The following is a 22,881-nucleotide window of genomic DNA, read 5'->3' on the forward strand; positions in this document are numbered from 1 at the left end:
CCTTCAGCAGGGCCCATCTTGGGTACAGGCCCTGGGGTCGACGGGGTCCACAGAAGTCAAGGGTTTAATTATATTAAAGGCTCCTGCCCCCTCGCTGTCCTTGGAGAACAGTGATGAGTAAGCCAAGACCCAGATGTGCAGATAAGATAAGGGCTGAGCATCTTGCTGGAAGGAAGGCTTTGCACACTGCCACCCTGGATCAGCTGCGTGGGTGACCCCTCAAAGCCCTCCGCAGCCCTTGGCCACACTGGCTCCTTGTGCAATGAAGGCCCACCCATTTCTCCCCCCTCCTGCTCAGGACTGGTCCAGGAACAAGGTCTGGTATGACGCCTCCAAGGACAGTCCGGCCAGACCTTCTGGGAAGATAAAAGATTGAGACTGGGATGGGATGGGAGGGGCCCTGAGGATGGCTCTCAGGATGCAGGCAGGGGTGTGGCGCACAGGGCACCGGCTGGCTCTGCGCTGGGTCCAGACACTGGGCACTGGGGCCTCTCCAGCCCAGCATGCAGTGCTGCCCTTTGAAGCCATACCTAAATGCCCTGGGAACCCGTGGGTGAGTAGCCCTCTGCCGAGGAAGGGACAGGATCCCCGGGAGCAGATACACCTGGAGATACACAAGCACTTCGAGGAGCTGGGGTCTATCTTCAGGTAGGCACGGCCCATAAGAATAGCCAGCATCATTCAGAACAGGGGTAGGGAGCATGCCGGGCAGCAGAGAAGGACTACTGCCTCCTGCTGAGGGGACAGGACTTAGAACACTGAAGCTGGAGTGATTTCAGTTAGACAGCAGGAAGAACTTCCTGGCTACCTACCTGTACGTTTGGGAGAAGGGGGAGCTTGGGTTGACAAACTGTGGGAGGGGGGCCCACCAAGTCCCTCTGTGGCCCACAGGTTCGACATAGGAGGTGTGCCACAGGTGAACGTGATGCTGCCCCAGGATGTCCAGGGACTGCAACTGGTGGATGGTCGCACCCCCTACAGGACATCCGTGGAGTCCTGGGTAGCTTACCGACAACAGTATGGGCACAAACTCGGCGTGTTCTTGATGTAAGGGACGATGGCAGTGGGGTGGGGGGTAAAGGGAGGGCACACAAATGGGTGAGACCCAGGTGCTGGCTACTCGCACCACAGAGATATGCCAGGGCACTTCCTCTGGGGAAGGTCCAAGGACAAAGATGGCCCTGCTGAGTAGGCAGGGTCCTCTCTCTCCTACTGGGCTGGAGCAGCGAGGTCACAGCCCTTGGTCACTGCATTGGCAGCCAACCATGCCTGGGTGTCACACCTGAGCTCTGGCTTGCCATCTGCGGTCCTTGTGTCCTGGAGTTAGAGAAGACTGTATTCATTTTGGAGAGCTTCTGGGGCAGGGAGGAGGAGGAGGAGGAGGAAGAGACAACTCTGGCCCATCTGTGCTCTGTGCAGGCAGAGAAGGCTTGGCATCACTGGTAGAGATGGTGCCAGGAGTGCATCCAGCTGAAATCCAGCTGCTAGTTGGGCAGAGCAGAGGGGGTACATGGGGACACTGGATTGTCCCAGGTCTCCCTACTCTGTCTGGAAAGGCAACCCACAGTGAGCCCCTTGTCTCTGGGCTTTTGGAGGGAGTCCAGAGCTGGGAAGATAGGGCTGGGAGGAAAGTGGAGCACAACTCTAAGGAGAGGTGAATTTGTAAGTGTGGACGCGTGTGCTTATGTGTGCATCTGCATGCGTGTGTGCACAAAATGTATATGGGTGTGTAAGCATGAACATATTTCCAAGCGTGTGAATGTGTGTGTATGTGTGAGTATGGGTAGTGACCTTGAGTCTGTGGGTGACTGAATATGAATTTGTTATGTGTGCACATGAGTATTTCTGAGTGCATCTCTGTGGGTGCAGAGGTGTGCATGTTTGTACATGTTTTCAAGCAACTCCTTTAAGTGAAAGAACATGTGTGTATGTGTATATGACTGTGTTTTGTGTGCCCATGTATGCATACATCTGAGTGTGTCTGTGCGTATCTTTGTGCATTTGTGTGTATGTGAATGCGTGAATCTTCCCATAGATCTGTGTGTGCAGGTGTTGTAAGTGCACGTGTGTGTGTTCATGTGCCACTGTGTCTATGCATGCATCTGTGTGCAAGTGCATGCATGGGTGTGTGAATGTTCTGTGCATGGATATATGTGCACTGTGCCTTTGTACATGTACCTGTGGAGATTGATGTATGAGCATGCATGCTTGCACATGCGTGTAACACATGTAAGCAAGCCTGTGGGAATTGGCCTGCATTGAGGGGCAGGTGGGTATATGAGGTGTGTCTGTTCCTGTATGCATGTGTGTGAGAATGTGAGTTGCTGTGAGCGTGTGCTGCATGCACACATGCATCTCCATTTGTGTGTGCATGTGTGTCTGCATGGGAAGGATGTGTGTGCATGGACACATGTCTATGTGTCTTATATGTATCATGTGCTGTTTGCTAGGTGTGTGTGAGCACACATGTGTATGAGTTTGGATGTGTTCATGTGCTCATGAGGAATATCTATGTGTGGATGCATGTGTGTCTGTGTCAGGCGTGCTCCTTCTAGTTACTTCTCGTAGTAGCCTCATAGCTTGCCAGGAAGAAATTTGGAACCTGCGTCTGGTAATAAAGCCATTGGGGTCTGTGAGGGTGGATTCTCCCTGGGAGGCAGGCTATGTATGTAGGGACTGACAGAGAATCCCTGAGAAGCGCCACCCTGTGGGCGCAGTGGGCAATGGGTCCAGCTGGACCGGAGATCCTCTCAGGTCAGGGAATCTAGCCTGGTGTCTGCAACTCAGGCTTCTAGCTGAGTCCTCTCAATGGTAGCTGAGGGCCAGGCCTGCCTTACTCCAAGTTCCCACCCTCTGCTCTGCAGGAATGGGCCCCAGTGGCGCCACATACGGATGAAACTGAACCAAGAAATGTTCAGTCCCAGAAGGGTCCAGAGGTTCATGCCCATGGCGGACATGGTGGCCCGAGATTTCACCCAGGCCCTGAAGAGCAAGGTTCTGAATGAAGCACGTGGGTGCCTGACCCTGGACATCCGCCGCAGCATCTACTTCTATGTCATGGAAGGTGGGCTGCAGCTATGGGCCTGGGATGGGGTGAGGCATGGAAGAGGCAGGGTTGGCCTGAGACTCAGTGCCTGTGTCTCCTCAGTCAGTTACTTCACCATGGTTGGAAAGCGGCTTGGCCTCTTTGGCTCTGAGCCCAACTCTGCTTCCTTGGACTTCCTGGAGGCTGTGCACACCATGATGAGATCTTCCCTGGAGCTCCAGTTCCTGCCCTACAGCCTGTCTCGCTGGACCCATGCCAGTGTGTGGACCCAACACTTCAAGGCCTGGGATCAAATCTTCCAATACGGTAAGGCCCACCTCACCCCAGGACCTGGCAGGGCTGGGGTGCAGTGGACAGAAGAGGGAAAAGAAGGTCCTTTCCCTGCATCCAAGCTTTGGCTCTACCCCCCACAGTCATGAAGGCCATGGACAGCATCTACCAAGAGGTGGCCCAGGACTTTCCACAGCAGGAGAAGGGGCTCATAACCCAGCTGCTCCAGACATCTGACATGACCTTGGATGAGCTGAAAATCAATTCGATAGACCTCCTCACAGGAAACATAGATACAGTAGGCCAACACCCAGCCCACAACCAGGAAGTATGCTCCCCCAACCCCTGGACCATGGCCTGCCTGGGCCCCACCCCACACTGTGCCCTAAGACTCTGGTTACCCACACCCTTCCCAGACTGGTTTTCTGTAGCAAAGGAAGACTGAAGAAATATGGGTACTCCTCAGAGAGCAGGTTCCACTTGGGAGGGGTCTCTGAAGTGACTCCAGCCTGGACCTAGGTCTCACCTTCCCTCCACCCCCCCCCCCCCCATACAGACGGCCCACTGCCTCCTGATGACCTTTTTTGAGTTGAGCCGAAACCCCAGCCTGCAGGAGGCCCTGCGCCAAGAAAGCCTGGAGGCTGAACCTGTCATCAGAGAGAGTCCCCACAAGGTGATCTCGGAGCTGCCCCTGCTGTCTGCAACCCTTAAGGAGACCCTGAGGTGGGTGCTCTGGACCGTGGAGAGCAGCGTCTGCCATCGACAGATGGCAAGCCTGGTCCCAGCAGGTCCTCACCATCCCTCCTCAACCCACCTTGGGGTATAGGGGTTCCCCTCCTCACCTTCTGGGATCGATCTCCCACATCCTCATGCACCAACAGGTTGCTGGGCGGTTCAACTGTGCTGGGCTTTTTTTGTGGGGTGGGGGAACCTGAGAGGGATCGGGAGGGACAGCATCTGAGAGCCCCTGGCTTACCTGTCTCAGGTTGCACCCCGTGGCCATGACTCTGCAAAGACGCGTGCATTCGGACGTAGTGCTGCAGAACTACCACATCCCGGCCGGGGTGAGTGAAGCCCCCCTCGGCAGCGGTCCCCCGCAGCCACCCCCTCCACCCCGCTGCCCAGGGAAGCGCTGACCGCCACCCCGTGCCATCCACAGACTTCGGTCTCCTTGCACCTCTACTCCCTGGGCCGGAACCCCGCCGTATTCCCGAGTCCCGAGCGCTACGATCCCCAGCGCTGGATGACCAGGGGCCCTGGGGAAAACCACAAACACGTGGCCTTTGGCTTTGGGGTGCGCCAGTGCTTGGGACGGAGGCTCGCGGAAATGCAGATGCTGTTTGTCCTGCACCACGTGAGCGAGGGACGCAGGTGGAGGATGGCGGGGCGGGGCGAGCAGGCCAGGTGTAGGTCTTGATACTGAGGCTCGCTCCTACCTCACCAAGGGAGAAATGTGCAGAGGGGAGGGGGCTTGATGGGAGGTGAGGGGGGCCCCAGGAAGGACCCAGGCAGCTTCCTTGGCAGCTTTGGGATTCTTGGCTCTGTCCTAGGTGCTGAATACCTTCCGCATGGAAAACGTGTCCCCTGAGGATTTAAAGATAATCTTCTGCTTCTCCTTTCACGCTTCCTCCTACCCTGCGATCACCTTCCGGACCATCACCTAGCTGCACCGCCCACCGAAGGCCATAGACCCAACACCATCCCCTGCCCGCCCCACCCCCTTCCACCCTCCCAATCCACTCACTGCAGACATCACGTCTTTGCTGACAGGGCACTGCTCATGAGCCGCTACCCTTGTTTGGCTGGTCCCCTTACACAGATGTGCCCGAAACCCTCAGAGACACAGGCCGTGTCAGTGGCTAAGGCAGAACGGGATGGGATGGCTCAGAGGCGCAGGTCCCCGCTGTGACCCGTGTTGTGTCCAGCGCCAACTGTGGGACTGGACCCCACACTGGCACTCACTCTAGGCTCCAACTCTGTGTCTTGTCTCCCTGGGCAGGCTCACTCCTTCCTCACAGCCTCCTCTCCCACCAAAGCTGGCCTCACAGGGTCTTTGTGCTTCTCCCTTCCCATTGCACAAGCCACACTGAGGCCTTCCAACTGCAGTGCAGGGCTGGTATGATGTGCCCGTCTGTCTGTGCCTTCAGCTGGCTGGCTGACCAAGGCGACAGTGGCTAGAGCAGGCCCAGAAGGTGGGGTTGGACAGCACAGGCTTCATCCAGGCCCAAGGCACAGAGGTGGATGTCTGAGTTAGATGATGATGACTGACAAGCAAGAGGCATTGGGCACAAGCTGGCCAAAGGACCTTTGGGATTCCTTTGTTCCAAAGGAGTAACAGGGCTTCCCAAAGGAAGGGACTCTGCTATGCGGGCTAGCCCAGGCAGTGACCCATTGTCAAGCTGCCCCTGGCCTTTCATCTTCCCAGCTTACACGATCTCCTTGGTGGGTGCTTAGAGCCACTGAAAAACTATCCAAGGTCAAACCGCTGGTGGTGCTTGGGGTGTCTGTTCCCAGGTACATGTGACAAGGTGACATGCCCAAGTAGAAATGTAACCAGGGAGCAAAGCTGAGCTGACACATCACATGTGGGGATCTTTCTGAGCTCACCCAAGCAAGAAGTAAGGGTTTGGTCCCACGTATGGCTGCATCAGCAATAGTTCCACCTCCCAAAGCCATTTGGGTCAGGTCCCTTCCAAGACATTTGATCCCAGAACTCCAGGATGGGGGACAGGAGTGCCAGGCCGCCCCACTCTTTTCACCACACCACAATGCACGTTAGAAGGGGCTTGTAGTCAGGAACTTGGTCTGCTCTCTACGAAGCTGGGGTGACTTAGGGAACAAGAGAGACGAGACAAGGCTCTAGATCAGTGGTTCTCAACCTTCCTAATGCCAAGACAGAGGTGACACCCCCAACCATAAAATTATTTTCATTGCCACTTCATAACAATTTTTGCTACTGTTATGAACCTGGTGACTTCTGTGAAAGGGTCCTTCAACCCCCCTCCAAAGGGGTCACGACCCACAGGTTGAGAACCTCTGCTCTAGCATCTGCACTCTGCCAGGCAGAAGCATGGATATGCCCCATTTGAGTCCACTCGCAACTCCTCTGAACTCCCAGTATCTTCTGGGAATTCCACAAGGAGACCCCCATTTGGCTGCCCACCTGCCACCTCATCCAGTGACAACCGAACAGAAATGACATTTGCAAAACTTTCTGCCTCAAGCACTCCACCACCACAAATGCTCCTGGCCATCAAGTCAATTCCAGCCCGTCGTGACCCAAGGGTCCAGGGTACAACCACCCCCGTGAGTTCCTGAGACCATCACTCTTTACGGGAGTGGAAAGTCCGTTCTCCTTCAGAATGGCTGGTGGTTTCAAACGGCTGACTCTGAAGTTAGCAGCCCAACGTGTAACCACTGTGCCAGCAGGGCTGCGCAGGCCTCAATAAATGCCTATTTCTTCTCCGCCTCTCAAGACAAGCCCTTCATCCGCGGTGCTGCTCTGTGGCGAGCTTGTGACCTGTGACTGCGATCCTGCAGTGGAGGCGCAGGCTGCACCATATGACATGCTCACTGGGGGTGCCAGCAAAATGACTCTACAATTTCTGCGCTATATTTCAGTATCCATTCGTTACTTTTAGTAAAAAGAACCCCGGAGCTGGTTACAACAGCAAACGCAGTGTTTGTAAGCCCAGCCTGCACAGATGAGCCTGCCAGGCTACAACTCTAGGCTAATGTACTCTTTGCACTCAGGACACCGCTGCCATTGTGATCTGATTGCAGGGCTCCTTTCAATCACCTACTTTTCTCTGCCCACGAGACTAGCAGGCACTGCTGTTTTCTTTGATGCCGAGGTGGTTTGGGGTTTTTTTTTGTCACCAATTTTGTCAGATTTTCTAGTTTTTCATATATTGTGGTGTCACAAGGAAGAGAAAGGCTGTCAGGATGGGTTTATTCAGGGGCTGCAGCAAGAAGCGCACACACAATTGTGAGGATGTTCCGGGATCAGGCTCTGCATCTGTCCCTCAGGTTGAAATGAAATGGCCTGGGTTGCTTCCATGACCTTGGATTGCGGATTCAAGCAAGATGAAATCCGTAGCAATGCCAATCTTTTCTTCATTTCCTTCGATGGTGCCTACTGGTCTAGTTGTGAGGTGTTGGGTTTTCTTTACTTTGAGTTGAAAGCCATGGTGAACGCTGCGATCCTTCATGTTGATCAGTAAGTTCTCCCATTCCTCCATGCTTGTAGTAAGCAGGGTGTGCTGTCTGCATTTCACAGATTATCACAGGTGAGCCCTCTTCCAAGCTCCATGCTGAATTCCTCTTCATATGTTGGGAGCCTCCTCCTCTTCATATCTGGCTCAGGGAGCTCACATGCCCACACATAATCCCTAGAAGGTAGAAATGAACATAGTACAGACCCAACTACCCCATTTGTTTTGCTTATGGATGAATCAGATCAAGTCTGAATAAACAGAAGTTCTGCTTCCCAAGTCTTAAATTTTAAGATGGCCATTGCTGGAGGCTCCACAGGTCATCTGCCCGATGCATGAAGCTGGGACCGGAGGACACAGTGGAGAGTTTGGGTAGAGAAACACATGGGACAACATTGTTGGCGCAGCCATTGGCCTCGTCGACCAGCTTTCCTCCCCTTCCTGAAGCTCAGACATGACAGACAATCCTTCAGGCATAATCCAAACAACCTGTGTTTTGTTCCACCCAATATGGATGCTTAATTATCCGATAGCTTTGTGAAGACAGACATGAAAATCTACCGTGCATTCATATTTATCTTTGTGGCATGATTAAGTCCACATTTCCATTGAGTTGCATCATTTGGTGATTTGTTTGATCTTTTGAACTTCTTCTCTGAGGAGTTACTTGGGAGCTTTAGAGGGGCATGCATATGGATTCAGCAGAAATCTGAAAAGGAGGAAGAAAATTAAGTCATCTGCTTAGAGCAGACCAAGAAAGTAATACCAACTTTTTCCAGAGATAATTTAGCAAGTAAGTTATATATGCTATTATAAGTGTATGCGTCCGTATATTTACCTCAATGTGGTATATATAATATGGATACTGTCAGTCTGGCATTTTTAGGTGTGTATAGAGTTCTGTTTGAGCTCATAAGCCCAGCGGCTAGTACACTCTTGCTCTGTGGATCGTGTTTGGAGGAAGAAGTAGTGAAGTTAGGTCACGTGGACAGCAGGAAACACTGGCCAAGACTTGTGGTCATGTTGGAGACAAAGAGACGTGGACTCCAAGTCCACATGCACATATCCTGGCCCATCTGAACATTATTTACAGGTTATGTCCCCAATTTATTCCTAAATCCAAGTGATAAATCTATGCCAACACTTTATACTTGATTATATAAACACAGCTATATTTAAATTCACCGCTGCCTAAGCGATAGCCATTCTTTTCCAGTGTGAATGCTAAGAGTTAAAAATCTGTTCGACAGAAAAGGATATAAGGCACATTTAAGGAAATCTACCCCTATGCATCCTTAGAATTCTGATCTGATTTTGCGTGTTATGACTAAAAACAACACTAATTATCTGCTGCCCTTTGCTACATCTATGATACGGTCTGTATCGCCCAAGGAAGTAAAAAAACAGTGATGGGTGAGGTCATTCCCAGTAACTCAATACCTTCAAATGCTTTATGCTGAAGCGACTGGGTCTCTTTTCAGGGATTTGCCTTAATGATATCATTCCCGGGGAGTCTGGCTTAGATCAAACTGGGTTAAAGATCACAACTGTCAAGCGATGATGTCATGAGATTCCATTACTAAGAAAGTCAGGGTCATCATGAGTACAGAAGCAATGTGGAATTCAAGCTCTGTTGACTTTGAACCTACCCCCAACCTCCAGCCCAAGGGGACAGGAGCTTGGTGAACCCACTGAGACCTAATGGCTCTGAGACCTGCTCACTGTGCCTGCACTATAGCTCAGTGGGCAAGGCTTTATCTGTTTCCCCCGTTTCTGTGTGCTTTCACTTCGTCCATTTAAGTGATTTAGAAGTAGCTTCGTTTATTTCTATGACTAATGTATTCCAGGGTAGTTTACTTCTCGCTGATAAGATCCTTTATCTCAGAGAATGTCTAACACACTCAGTACTGACCCACTGCTCTTTCACTAATGACTGAGAGCCTTGAATAGGGCTTGGGCTTACCATGGCCACAATCTGCTTCCAGCCAGAAGGTGGGAGGTTCAAGCCGACCCAGAAGTCCCTTGAAAGAACAGTCTGGGAATCTACTTCCAAAATTCCAGCTGTGGAAAATCCATGAAAGAGTACGCCCCAAATTTCACAGAAAGACTTCTAAACAAAATGAACCTCCATTTAGCATAGCTAACAAGAAAATGGGTCTACCCTGTGCACCATGCTCGATCAGGATATATTTATTGTCAAGATGAAGTTGACAATGGCAATGTGAAAGATTAGCTATGCAGTTTAGGGTGCGGTGTATTTGTGTTACTGAGGAGGGACCACTCAGGACTGGAGAGTGAGAAAGGCTGGGCGACTCAAAGAAGATCACTAGCCTCACTGCTCTGTGTAAACACTGAGGAATTGGGGTGTGTTTATCGGTGTCTATTCTTCAGAGGGCCGGGAAAGGAAGGACAAGGGAAGGGATGGGAAGGGAAGAGAGGGGAGGGGAGCGGTAATGATGGGAGACACTCCTCACCAAAGTCGTATGTAGACACACACAAAAATGTATGAACTCTATTATGACAATTGATCAAATTGTCCCATAAGCCCCTAAGCCTTCAACCCCAGAAAATCAATCCCAAGGTATTTGATTATGTCTAAGAAATATCTGTAACTGTGCCCCTACGTGTGTCAACATATGTGTGTATGCCTGTACATCTGTGCATGCATGAATATTAGCAAATATGTTGCTACATGTATATAGGTACTCTGAAACGTTCTCTTGAACGTAGAGCAGCTAAAGCAAAAGGAACACACAAGGAAGTCAAAGAGCAGAACAGAACATTGCAAAAGGCATCCCCAAAAGACAAAGTGAAGGATTATCATGCAATGTGCGAAGACCTAGCATGAGAACGCCGAGAGGAAAGAACCGTGTTCTGTATCCGTATATCACGCGGAAAGAACTCAAGGGTAAAACAACAACAACAACAACAACCCTGAGTTGTTGGGTTATCGGGGGAAAATATTGAATAAAGTAGAGAGAGTCAAAAGAGAGATGGAAGGAGTATACAGAGCCACTGAGTAAAAGTAATCAGCCAACAGCTCCCCACTTCGAGAGGTGGTATGGGCATGAGAACACGTGACATTAAAGGGGAAAGTTCAAGCTGCACTGAAGGCATTCGACAAAAACAAATGTCCAGGAAGGAAAGAAATGTTTTTTGAGAAACTGATGCAGCACTAGAGCACTCACTAGTCTAGTCCAAGAACTCTGGAAGACCTTGGCATAGCCTAGCCTATGCCAAAAATTGGGCCAACTGACCAGAAGAGATCTATATTTGTGCCCATTCCAAAAACTGTAACTCAACAGCAAGCCATTATAATTAAATAGCAGTATCATTATTATACACACATAAAATCTCCATGAATATAATTTAAAAACTGTTGCAACAGTACCTCAACAGGCTAGAGTCAGAAGGAGTTGTTGAATGGGGGATATCAGATGGATCCTGGCTAAAAGAAGAGAGTACTAAAAAGATATTTGCTCATAGCTGACTATATAAATGGCATTGGACTGTGTGGATCATAACAAATTATGGATAACTTTGACAAGAATGGGAATTTCAGAACATGGACTTGTGCTCATACAGAATCTGTGAGGGGAAAAAAAAAGCAGTAGCCTTTCAAGAAGGAAGGCCTGCACTGAATAAACTCAGTAACAAATAGTGCATCAGAGTCACCTCCTCTCACCATACTTGTTCAATTTCGTATTCTGAGTGACTAATCCAAGACATTGAATTTTTTAACACCATTGCATCCAGAATGGAGGAAGGCCTATTAACAACCTATACCATGGAGGTGACACACCCTTGCTTTCTAAAAGCAAAGAGTCTTGAAGCATTTACTGATGGAAAATCAAAGGTTGCAGCCTCTATGTAGATTACCACTCAATGGTAAAGCAAAACAAATTTTTAAAAAGATTCTCAAAACTGGACCAATAGACAACATCTTGAAAAGACTGAAGTTGTCTGTCAAGGACTTCATCTTGTTTGGATTCACAGTCTACACTCCTGGAAGGAGCAGTCAAGAAATCTGCTGCACAGTAGCTCTTTAAACTGCTAAAGAGCAAAGTTCTCACTCTGAGGACTAAGGTGTACCTGACACAAGTCATGTAGTATGAAAGCTGGACAATGAGAGAGGAAGACCAGAAAAGAATTAACACATTTGAACTATGGTTTTGGTGAAGAATATTGAAAGGACCCTGGACTTCCAGAAGAACAAATACATCTCCCTTAGAAGTACATCCAGAATATTCCTTAGAAGTGAAGCTCCTGAGACTTTATCTCACACACTTGGAACAGGTTATCAGGGGAGATTATTCTCTGGAAAAGTTTGGCATACTAGAGGGTTAGCTATAAGATGTAAGTCACTCAAGGAGATGAATTAACACGGTGACTGCAACAGTGGGCTCAGTCATGACAGCAATGGTGGGTGAGGATGGCACAGGACAGGGCAGTGTTTGGTTCTGTGGTACAGAGATACAACACATGCACATACCTATATATACCTATGTACATATATGTGCACATATATGTACCACATACATATGCATTTTTTGTTGCTGGTACTGCAAAATTACGTATATCCTAGCATTTACCAAAACTGTCTTTCTATGTGTGAGTGTAAATCTGAGTGACATCGTTCACCCTGGCTAAACTGTGCACACTTGACAAAAAACAACAAACAAAATTCTAAGGAGCAGAGTTGAGTTGAAGGCTGTTACATGTGGGGTCATTAGGGTCATAATGAGTCAGAATCAACTCATTGGCGACTGTTAAGGGATCATCTTTTACATTCTTGTCAGTTGCTATTGTTGTTGTTTTAGGTGCTGTCAAGTTGGGATTTTCAATGAACTTGTTGCACATTGAATAAGGGAGATCAAAGAAAAACCAGTACATGAGAACCATGGTGTTGGTGAAGAATGTCCAAAGTACCAAGGCATGCCAAAAGAACAAATATATCTGTCTTGGAAGAAGTACAACCAGAGTGCTTGTGTTAGTCTGGGTACTTTAGAGAAACAAATCCACAGAAACTCATGTACAAGAGAGAGCTTTACATAAAGGGTAAGTGCGCATCAAGCAAACATCCCAACCCAGTGCTGCCCAAGCCCACAAGTCCAACATTAACCCATATGTCCAACACCAATCCACAAAGTCCTCCTCCATCTCACAAAACACACGTAATGATGCCGACTTCAGGAGGAAAGCCAAATCAGTGAATGTGTGAGCATCTCAGCACTTTCAAGGGCCTCCACACAGCTTCTCAAGCACCCAGGGCTGCATCGTGGTAGGTCCATGTGGCTTCTCCTCAGGAATGTCTTGCAGGAAGTAAGCCTTGCAAGCTGAAGCAGGGAACTGGCTAAGGCAGCTGTACCTTGGCCCAACCATCAGAAAACAAGAGTCCTGAGAACTAGAAAGGCAAGGCTCACTGAGCCATTTATCCCTCCACCCTTCAATTAGTCCCACGTTTTTATCGGCCAGGTTGGCACAATAAACTACTTCAATGGTCCTTAGAGGCAAGAATGGCAAGACATTTAGTTCACATAGTATGGTATCCAGAGATACTAGTCCCTGGGGAAGGACATCATACTTGGTAAGGGAGTGGGGCATGAGAAAACAGGAAGGCCCTAGACAAATGTATTGGCACAATGAGCTTGATCAGAGGAGCAATGGTGACGATGGCTCAGGACAGGGAAGTGTTTTGTTCTGTAGTGCAGAGGGTGGCTGTGGATCAGAACTGACTCCATGGCACCTAACAACAACAAGTTGGTTCTGATTCATCGTGACCCTTTGTCTATGAACTATGAGCAAACACTGCCTGGTCCTGTGCCATCCTTACAATTGTTCCTGTGCCCGAGCTCAGTGTTGCAGCTTACTCATTGAAGGCCTTCTTCATTCTTGCTGTCCCTTCCCTTTACCAAGAATGAGGTCCTCCCCAAGGACCGGCCACCTCTGACAACGTGTTCAAAGTAAGTGAGACCCAGTCTCCCCGTACTTGACCCTGAGGAGCATGCTGGCTCTACTTCATCCAGGAAAAGTCTGTTTGCTCTTTTGGTGGTTCATGGTACTTTCAATATATTTTTCCCAGCACCATAATTCAAATGCATCAGTTCTTCATTGGTCTTCCTTATTCAATGTCTGAATTCCAATATATATACACACACACACATATATATACTATTTAGATATATACATATGTATATATATATATATATATATAGTATAATCCGACTTCCAATAATTAATTGATGTCTGCAGCTCTTACCTCTCCTTTTGAGTCATGGCCCATCAGCAAATGAAAGGCCTGAAGTCTTTCCTCGCCAAGACTTCCTCTATGTCGTTATGGTCTATTCTCCTTTGAGAAGGCAGCTTTTCTACAGTCATATTTTGAGTGCCTGTGATCCTGAGGAGCTCATTGTCTACCATGGTCCCTGACAATGTCCTGGTGCTACAATTCATGAGGTTTTGCTGTCTGACAATGTTTTCATGCAAACTATAAGGTTTTCAGTGGTTCATTGCTCTTAAGTGCATAGCCTATCCCAGCTTAGTCTGGAAGCTCTTCTGAAAACGGTTCACGTTGAGTGACCCTGCCGGTATTTCACATATTGGTGACACAGCTTCCGGCATCGCAGGAGCACACACGCCACTACAGTATGACAGACTGACATCAGAAGCAGAGCTCAAATGGGCGTTTCATTCTTATTCTCTGACTCTCGGCGCCATAGGCTGACTGAATAGTGCTCACGAAGACACGTCCACGTGCCAATTGCTGAAACTTGTATGGAAAAATATGCAGTTGAGTTGAAAATGTTGAGAGAAGTCAAATCGGAAGTACATGAGTATTTCTTCAATGTCATGGGCTATGGGATTCTTGAGATAATTACATGTCATTTATTTATTCAACACCTACGTATTGAGCACATGTTATGTTTTAGGCTGTAGGCAGGATTTAAGGTCTATCACAGTAATAACAATAATTTTCAGAAAGACAGGCAGACAGCCCCATCCGGAAGGAGGTTGCACCTGATCAGAGGAGAAACACGCTAAAAAATAAACCAGATTTGAAGACCTACTCAAGATTTGTCTACCATTTTGTTTGTGGCAGAACAAACATGTCACTTTGAGGATTGTGAAGTGCCTGACCCACGCCGTGGCATTTTCAATCCCTTCATAGGCTGTGGAAGTTGGACAATGAATTAGGAATACTGACATGGGATGCTTTGGAACCATGGTGTTGTCAAAAATACAGACACAGCATGGACTTCCAAACAAACGACCTGTCTTGAAGGAAGCACAGCCAGATGCTCAGGGATGAACTGTGGAGAAAGATGTCCTGCTTGGTAAAGAAGAGGGTCAGAGACGGAGAGCAAGACCCTCACTGAGATGCATTGACACCGTGGCTGCAACCATGGACTCAAACATAGCAGCACTGTCGCATTACTCAGAGCTGGGCAGTATTCCATTCTGTCTTACAGATGGCCTCTATGAGTTGGAACTATGTTCTAAATAGACTTCAATGATGATTTAATGTCTTTTAAATATGTTTGAATTATTGAAATGCGTGATGTGTGAATTATATGAGGGGTACCACCCCCTAGCCCCCTACAAAACCAAACCAGAAAAAGCCCTGCTGTGTGGAGTCTTCATAGAACTACAGATAGGCAAGCATTGAGCAACTTGCTCTGAATTAGTGTACGCAGTGGCTTTGCTGGGAATGTTCTGTTCTCTCTGGTCACGGTGAATTTTTTCGTGAAAGTGGTTTCACATAAGGCTTGTTTTTTGTGAGGGTCAATTTAAGAGTACAGCATGCAGCTGTGAAATTTTGTTTCCTGCTCGGGAAAAGTGCCGCACAAACTTTTGTGATGTTGAACAAAGCTTACAAGGACAGCGCCATAGGAAAAACCCAATTGTATGAGTGTTTTTCTCATTTCAAGAAGAATGAAATGTCGATTGATGACAAACTTCATTCTGGATGTCCATTAACTTCCAGAACAGATGAAAATGTGGACTTGCAGTGCCTTTGGAGTTTGCTCTGCTGGGTCAAACTGTTTATCAAACTCTGTTTAGAAGTTCTAAATAGATTGTGTAAGACTGTGTGACAAAAACGGCCTGATTTGTGGCAGAAGGGGAACTGGGCTTGCCCCCACAACAGTGCACATGCTCTTGCAGCCATCTCAATGCACAGAAGCCCAGAATGCCCCTCTTGTTCCATGCACCTCATTCACCTGACCTCAATCCATGAGATGTCTTTTTGTTTCCAAGAATGCAGAGGGACATGAAAGGACTGTATTTTGATGACGTGAAAGAGGTGAAGAAAAAAATTAGGGAGGTGCCATCACCCATGCAAACAGATGAGTTAAAAAAATGTTTCCAAGAATGGAGTCGCAGATTTGACCAATATGTTTTAAGTGTAATGGAGAGTACTTTGAAGGTAATAAGGATCTTTGGTAAAAATGAGTTAATACATAGCTTTGGGGGGAAAATCCTTTTTTATACCCCCTCATATGCCAATAAAATTATTAAAATTAAAATTTTGTCAAAAGTGAGGATTGTGAGACTTTGTTGTACAAAATTTGAAAATCCGGAGGACCCAGCCCTGGAGAAGGGCATCATGTTTGACAAAGTAGAGAGGCAGCAATAAAACAAAGAGAGAGGGAGAGCCTCAGCAGATGGATTGAAACAGTGGCTGCAATGATAGACTCCAACATAGCTCTGACTGGGAGCCTAGAACAAGACCATTTCACATAAGGTGACTGCGAGTCAGAGCAGGCTTGATTGCACCCACCAAGACACGTGACTCATGTTCTTATGAAAACGGGAGGGACAGAGAGACAAAGTGATGCACAGGAAAAAATTCATGTGACACAGCTATAAAACAAAACAACTTAGGGGATGTTGGCAGCCACGGGAAACTCAGAAAAGTCATGATGCACTCTTCCCCAGAGCATGGGAGGGATCCTGGCCCTGCCGACACTTGGAGTGTGGATTTTAGCCTCCTGAACTGTCTCACAGTAAATGTCTGTTGGTTTCTGCGAGCCATTTGTGCTGTCTCATTAGGCCAATCACAAGGAACCAACACACTCCCTTTCCACGTGCACTGCCTCCTCCCCATTGCCTAGGAAGAGAGCCTACTTAGATAAAGCTGTTTACCTCAAACAAAGAGAGGATAGGATGTTGCCAGAGAGAGCAAATAGAGGTGGAATAAGGTATATTGTGGAGGAAATGTTTGCATAACGCACCAAAATTAATACACCATGTGCTTTAGTTGATGCAGTTCCTCCTAACACAGATAAATCATTCATGGGAAAAATAAACAACTGAAAAGAAATAGATCACCCATTGGGCCATAGATATCAAGAATGAAATCAGGTGGGTCCGTTACCTGTTGTCGCACCATGACCTTTCTGCTGAATCAGGCAGTTAATCTGTGATAACAAATGAACGCCCATTGAGCCAGCCACATGGCTTGCGTAGACTCAGCGCTGCAAAATCAGACGCACTCGCGCTGCTTGTGTGTATTTCTAGCCCATCTGTGACGGATAGCACAGTACCGTCCATGTTCTCTAAAGCACGAGCATAAGAAATGAAGGAAATTCCGACACCACTTCTAGGAGCCTTAGTGGTGTCGTGAGTTCTGCATTGGGCTGCTAACCCCAAGATCCGTAGTTCAACACCACCTTTGGAGAGAAAGATGGTGCTTTCTACTCCCCAAGAGCCTTGATGTCTCAGAACTATACCGGGACAGTTTTCCCTGGGTCTCAGTGAGTCAGATTTGACTGGATGGCCCTGAGGTGAGGGGCGATACATTGATTATATGTTACATTGGAACTCAGTTCCCATCGCGTGTATTTTCTCATTGGTTTGAAATGGGCATGTAGATCCCTGAAGAAGTCCATGCCAGTGTCACTCTCCTCCTGTGAGGTCCATTCAGACCCATGTTGACATCTCAGGGGTAAGGAGGCTGGAGGAGGTTTTAAGGCTGTGATACTTAATCCTTTCTTTCTTTTTAAATAATGTTATTTACTTATTTGTTTGAGTTTTGACAGAAAAACCTGTTTTGTGTAGTTGAACAACCCAAATTAAATGAGTAATAGAATCGCTCCCACCTCCTGTCACGTGTAGTACTCTTTTCCTCCCTCCTGCCCGCATCTTTGTAAGATTGACTAAGCCATCTAAGCATAGCTTCTCTAGTTTTGTGCGAGTTTGGAGTTTTGGTTGTTTCTTTCGTTTTTTTTTCAAGGAATCGAGTCTTTTGGTGGAAAAGCTCTGATTATAAAGGAATGGATAAACAAACTCTGGCACACTCACACAATGGAATATTATGCATCAATAAGAAATAATGACAGTCTGTCAAACACCTTAAATTGGACAAATCTCAAGAAAAAGGGATTATGTATATTTTTTATCACAAACTCTAGGTGTTTACGAAGGGGGTAAAACCTATCTTCTTGAGTGTGAGCAGAGCCTGGTACTAACTTCTTACAAACAAAATATAGCAAAGACAATGGGCTACCACGTCCAAGATCTTAAAAGAAAGAAAACACATCCATCAATTCACTTCCAAATCAGAGTGATTCCACCTGTCAAAGCCGAACTCTGGTCTATAGGCTTTTCAGTGATTGGGTTTTGTTTTGGAAGTTGATCTCCAGTTCTCTTTCCTGATGTATCTCTGCGTAGCTTGAACTTCCAGGTTACAGTTACGAACCCAGGGAGTTAAGGATGTACATCATCCCGGGACAACACCTCCCCATGATTACATATGACTCCATGCTGCAAGCAACCACATCCAAACTTCAGCCTCTTTTGTGGCTTTCAAGAAGCCAATTTCCATAAGTTCTAGAGCCACAAAGAAGTGTAAAGAAGGGAAATGAAACCGTTCCGAGTCAGCCCTCTGATGAGAACTCAGTCCTGATCAGCCACACCTTGTTTCCAGCCGCGCGCTACTCTGAGCAGAGGACCAGTATGGGCCACAAAATCACGAGTCACCAAAAAGAACTTGGTGCATCCCACACTCACCTGGGTGTGTCTTCTGAAATTACAGTTATTCCCAGTATAATTTCCATCATAGTGAGAAATGAATGTTTTAAAAGTACAATTATTGCTTAAAATCATCTAAGCAAACTGACATTTTTGTTTGTTTGTTTCTGGTTGTATGATTTTAGTACTAATGCTTTGGGTGGGACTTTGATCTATTTTATTCATACATGTCCATCCTTCATTTCTCTGCTTTTTCCCACTCCTGTGTCTCCTCTCGAAGCAATTAGGAATGCTGTGGGCCTTCCACTTTGGAGAGAGAGAGTCTCAGGCCTACCTTCTTCTCATGGAATCACTTTGTGCCCCTACCAAAGCACACCCTCCTAATTCACTCAGAAACGTCTCAAATGGGTGCAGCCAGGCCTGCCTCAAACAAGGGCACGGATGGAGCTGTCTCAATATGGACAGTTCTCACTTAAGTTCACAACTGCCAGCCAGCTACGTTAACTGGCACCTTGGCATTCATCTGGTTCAAGTTGAGGAGTGGATTTTAAAGATTATATGCTTTATAATTTACTTTTGAAATAGCTTTTCAAATTGCTCTTCTAATATTCACTATCTAGAAATTGATCTCTCTGTTACGCATCCTAGTACACACAAAAAAGCTTACTCCTGTGTATATTTATCCTAATTTTAATAAAATATGATGATAAAATATTATATAATAAATATGAAAAATCTAGAATTTAAATTGTATCATTGTTAACCTATTGCACAACAATATCTTTCACTTTGTGATTGCCTTATATCACTGAGCATAATGTCCTCCAGATTCACCAATGTTCTGTTTTGCAAAGTCCTCTTTGGCTGTATAGTCACACAGGATGTCTTTATATGCACACACCACAGTGTTATTAGCCATTCATTCACGGACAGTTGTTTCTATCATCTTGCTACTCTGAGCAATGCTGCAATGAGCACTGCTGTGCATATGTCAGAAACAAAATCAATCTATGTTTCCTTTAATCAGTTCAACTGATAACGTAAATAAGGCAAATGGTATGCAATTTCTTCAACCAGGAGCCAACCCAGGAGTCACTGCCCTGGAGTCAATCTCTTCCGTATATCAATGTGCGAACTGTGGGTTCAGGGAGTGTGCAGGGCTCACGATCAAGATGTGCCCTTCACATCCAAAGAGGTAATGATGATGCCATCTCACTAGCGCTCCAGAGTGCACTGTGGTGAATGAAAACTTGCCTCTGTCCATGGGTGATTTCAAAGTTTTGGGAACTCACCCCATAAACTCAGCTCTGTATTATCACGTGTTAATCCAAATTCTTGGAAATGCCCATGTTCTTCATTATGTTGGTGGGTCTGTATTCCTAGATTAGCCAGTTCAGCCACAAATGGATTCACCCCCTTAATCACGGCTGTGCAGCTTCAGCATTGTCTCATGGTCATGACTCGGGAGTAGCACAGACCTGGAATGGCCCTTCAGCCTCATTCTGTGCTGTGAACCCCGGTATGGAGTCTCCTGGTCCCTTGTGAACTAAGTTGCTCACTGTGTGCTATGTTTCAGTTTCTAAATCTGTGTAGAGAGGATATAGTAAGTAGAATTGATAACCAGAGGTTTGTTCACAGAGCAGCTTGCTGCTTCTATGTCCACACAAGTCAGTGCTAGACAAAGAGACAAGGTGAGTGCCACCTGGAGCAGGAGGCTAATGGTGGGTTCTCTCTGCTCGGCTGGGCCCAGGCCCACTGGGGCATTGGGATGCTTCTGGGGAGAGCACTTTTTAGAATAGAGTTGGGCAGTTCGGGCATAAGTGGAAGACACAGACCAGTGTTCTAGGTCTCAGTTGAATCTACAATCAATGCGCATAGAAGCAGCAGTCTAGAGATCTAATTGCATTGGGCAAATCTGCTGTACGAGGCCTCTTTGACACGATGCTTGGTAAAGTGGCAGGGCATGCCATGGCAATCCATCTTGTTAAAGGTCTTTTTAAACCCACCCCCCACTATCATGACTCCAATTCTACCTTGCAAGTCTGGCTAGACCAGAGGATGTACACTGGTACAGATAGGAACTGGAAACACAGGGAATCCAGGGTGAATGATCCCTTCAGGACCAGTGCTGAGAGTGGCAATATTGAGGGAGTAGAGGGAGGGTGAGTTGGAAAGGGGGAATGATTACAAAGATCTACATGTGACCTCCTCCCTGTGGGATGGACAACAGTAAATGGGTATAGGGAGATGTCGGACAGGGCAAGATATGACAAAATAATAATTTATAAATTATCAAGGGTTCATGAAGGAGGGGGGAGTGGGGAGGAAGGGGAAAAATGAGGACCTGATGCCAGGGGCTTAAGTGGAGAGCAAATGTTTTGGGAATGATGAGGGCAATGAATGTACAAATGTGCTTTACACAATTGTATTTATGGATTGTGATAAGATTTGTATGAGCCCCTAATAAAAAATTAAAAAATAAAAAGTGTATAAAGTAAAAAAAAAGAATCTTATATCAAGATGGTATCCCAGCCCAGTTCAATTTAAGTCCTTAAGTTTGATGCAAGCAAGCCAGAGACCTCTTCAGACTCATGGAGCTTCACGCCGATGACACAGAAAGGTGAAATGGTGGGTGCAGAGCTTCACGGATTCAAAGTCATTAGAAATATGGTGGGGTACCGAAAGTTCTCTGGGTCAAGTGAACCACATGGGGCTGGCCCTGGAGGCAGGCACAGGTTCCCAGCAAGCAGGAAGGTGAAGGGGCAGAGATAGAGAGAGATGTATAATTTCTCCATAATTAAAAAGGCCACACCCCCAAGAAGGCATCATCAGGCTACGACATGATTGACAAGTTGAACTCTGTCCCTAACCAGGAACATCTCCAAAACTCACTGCTATGGAATCAATACTGACTTCTATCAACCCCCTGGGCATTTCTAAGACTGTGACTGTTTACAGGAGTAAAGCCCAGTCTTTCTCCTGCAGAGCTTCTGGTGGTTTCAAACTGCCAACCATGTGGATCACAGCCCAATGCATAACCACTACACCACCAGAGCCCCTAGTTGATATAATACCTAACTACCTCACTGTTTGTATCATTGGTCCTTCCAACGTAACCCATCGTGAATAAGTGTCTTGAACATTGGGTTCATGAACTATTTGCCTTCCATCAGAGGGAAATAATGATGTGTCTATTTATTTATTTTAAATTGATTTGGGGGAGCTATTACAGCTCTTATAATATTCCATACATTAATTTTATCAAGTATATTTATCCTTATGTTACTATCATCAATTGTGTTTACATTTTTCTGATGTTAATCGATAGTTTATTTGACTCACTGTCTTTTGCACGTTCTTAATAGCACGTTCCAAATGACACTAGTTTTGTAAAATAAAGTATGTAAGAAAAGAACTGCCTCTTACATACTTTGTCTTACAAAAAGAGCTTAAATTTAAAATGACACGTTGACATCTTGTTTTGAGAGACAAGACCGTAAGGAAGGACATCGTGCTCAGTAGAGTGGAGAGCCGGTGAAAGGAAGATCCTGAAGAAGATGGATTGACACAGTGGCTGCAACAGCAGGCAGAGGGTCTCTATGGGCCAGAACCCTCTCAGTGGCACCTAAGAACACTCTCTCAGTAGGATGAGTGCATATGAGGATTAAACTGAGTCTTTGCCCTTCAGAAGAGTTGGATGAAAATGATATGCTTTAGAGACAAAGTAAAATAGAATTGGAGAACAGATCTTTGTTTATACAGTAAGGGAGTGTATGGATACACTCTTCATCACCTTAAAGGTGGTTCAGCTAACGACTTCTCTCAATAGGGACTCTGGACACTGATGCCTGTGTAATAACGCCTTCAGCAGAAGATACATATATTATGAGAAGCGACAGCTCCCATTACTTTTCAGGCAAAAAACATTCTCACCAATTTACTTGACGTGCCAAGAGAAATCAGAGGGTATCTAAAGAGCTTGTGGAAAGTCCATGGAAATAAAGGAACCCATTATTGTGTAAGTGGGTTGGGTTTATTGACTACTAGAAGCAAGGGAGAGCAGCACTCAGACAGACAAAGGGTGTCTTGTTAGGGGAATGAATGCTCAGTATTTGTCACTGATGGGTTGTCCACTGAAGTTTGGGGTAGCTTATCCGAAGGGAGAATTTCCTGGTATTGGATGGTTTCTCAAGGGGCAGGACAAGTGTAAATTAGATAGGTTTCTGAAATAAGGAAGTATTTCATGAGGTGCAAGATATCCTGAGACGCTAAGTGCATAAAAGAAAAGATTGACTGTGCAGGATAGGTCTCAGTTGAATCTACAATCAATGCGCATAGAAGCAGCAGTCTAGAGATCTAATTGCATTGGGAAAATCTGCT

General features: G+C 46.6%; 1 protein-coding gene across 1 annotated transcript; it reads left to right on the plus strand.

Moving 5' to 3' along the window:
* Window positions 1-406: 406 nt before the first annotated feature.
* Window positions 407-6,957, plus strand: LOC142439432 (cytochrome P450 11B1, mitochondrial-like). The gene is made up of 9 exons (XM_075541787.1): window positions 407-648; window positions 892-1,047; window positions 2,865-3,064; window positions 3,149-3,352; window positions 3,460-3,644; window positions 3,873-4,039; window positions 4,302-4,380; window positions 4,476-4,670; window positions 6,793-6,957. The coding sequence occupies exons 1-9, from the start codon at window positions 407-409 to the stop codon at window positions 6,955-6,957; spliced, it is 1,593 nt and encodes a 530-aa protein (XP_075397902.1).
* Window positions 6,958-22,881: the final 15,924 nt, after the last annotated feature.

This window comes from Tenrec ecaudatus, chromosome 2 (genome assembly GCF_050624435.1).
Source record: "Tenrec ecaudatus isolate mTenEca1 chromosome 2, mTenEca1.hap1, whole genome shotgun sequence".
NCBI lineage: Eukaryota > Metazoa > Chordata > Mammalia > Afrosoricida > Tenrecidae > Tenrec > Tenrec ecaudatus.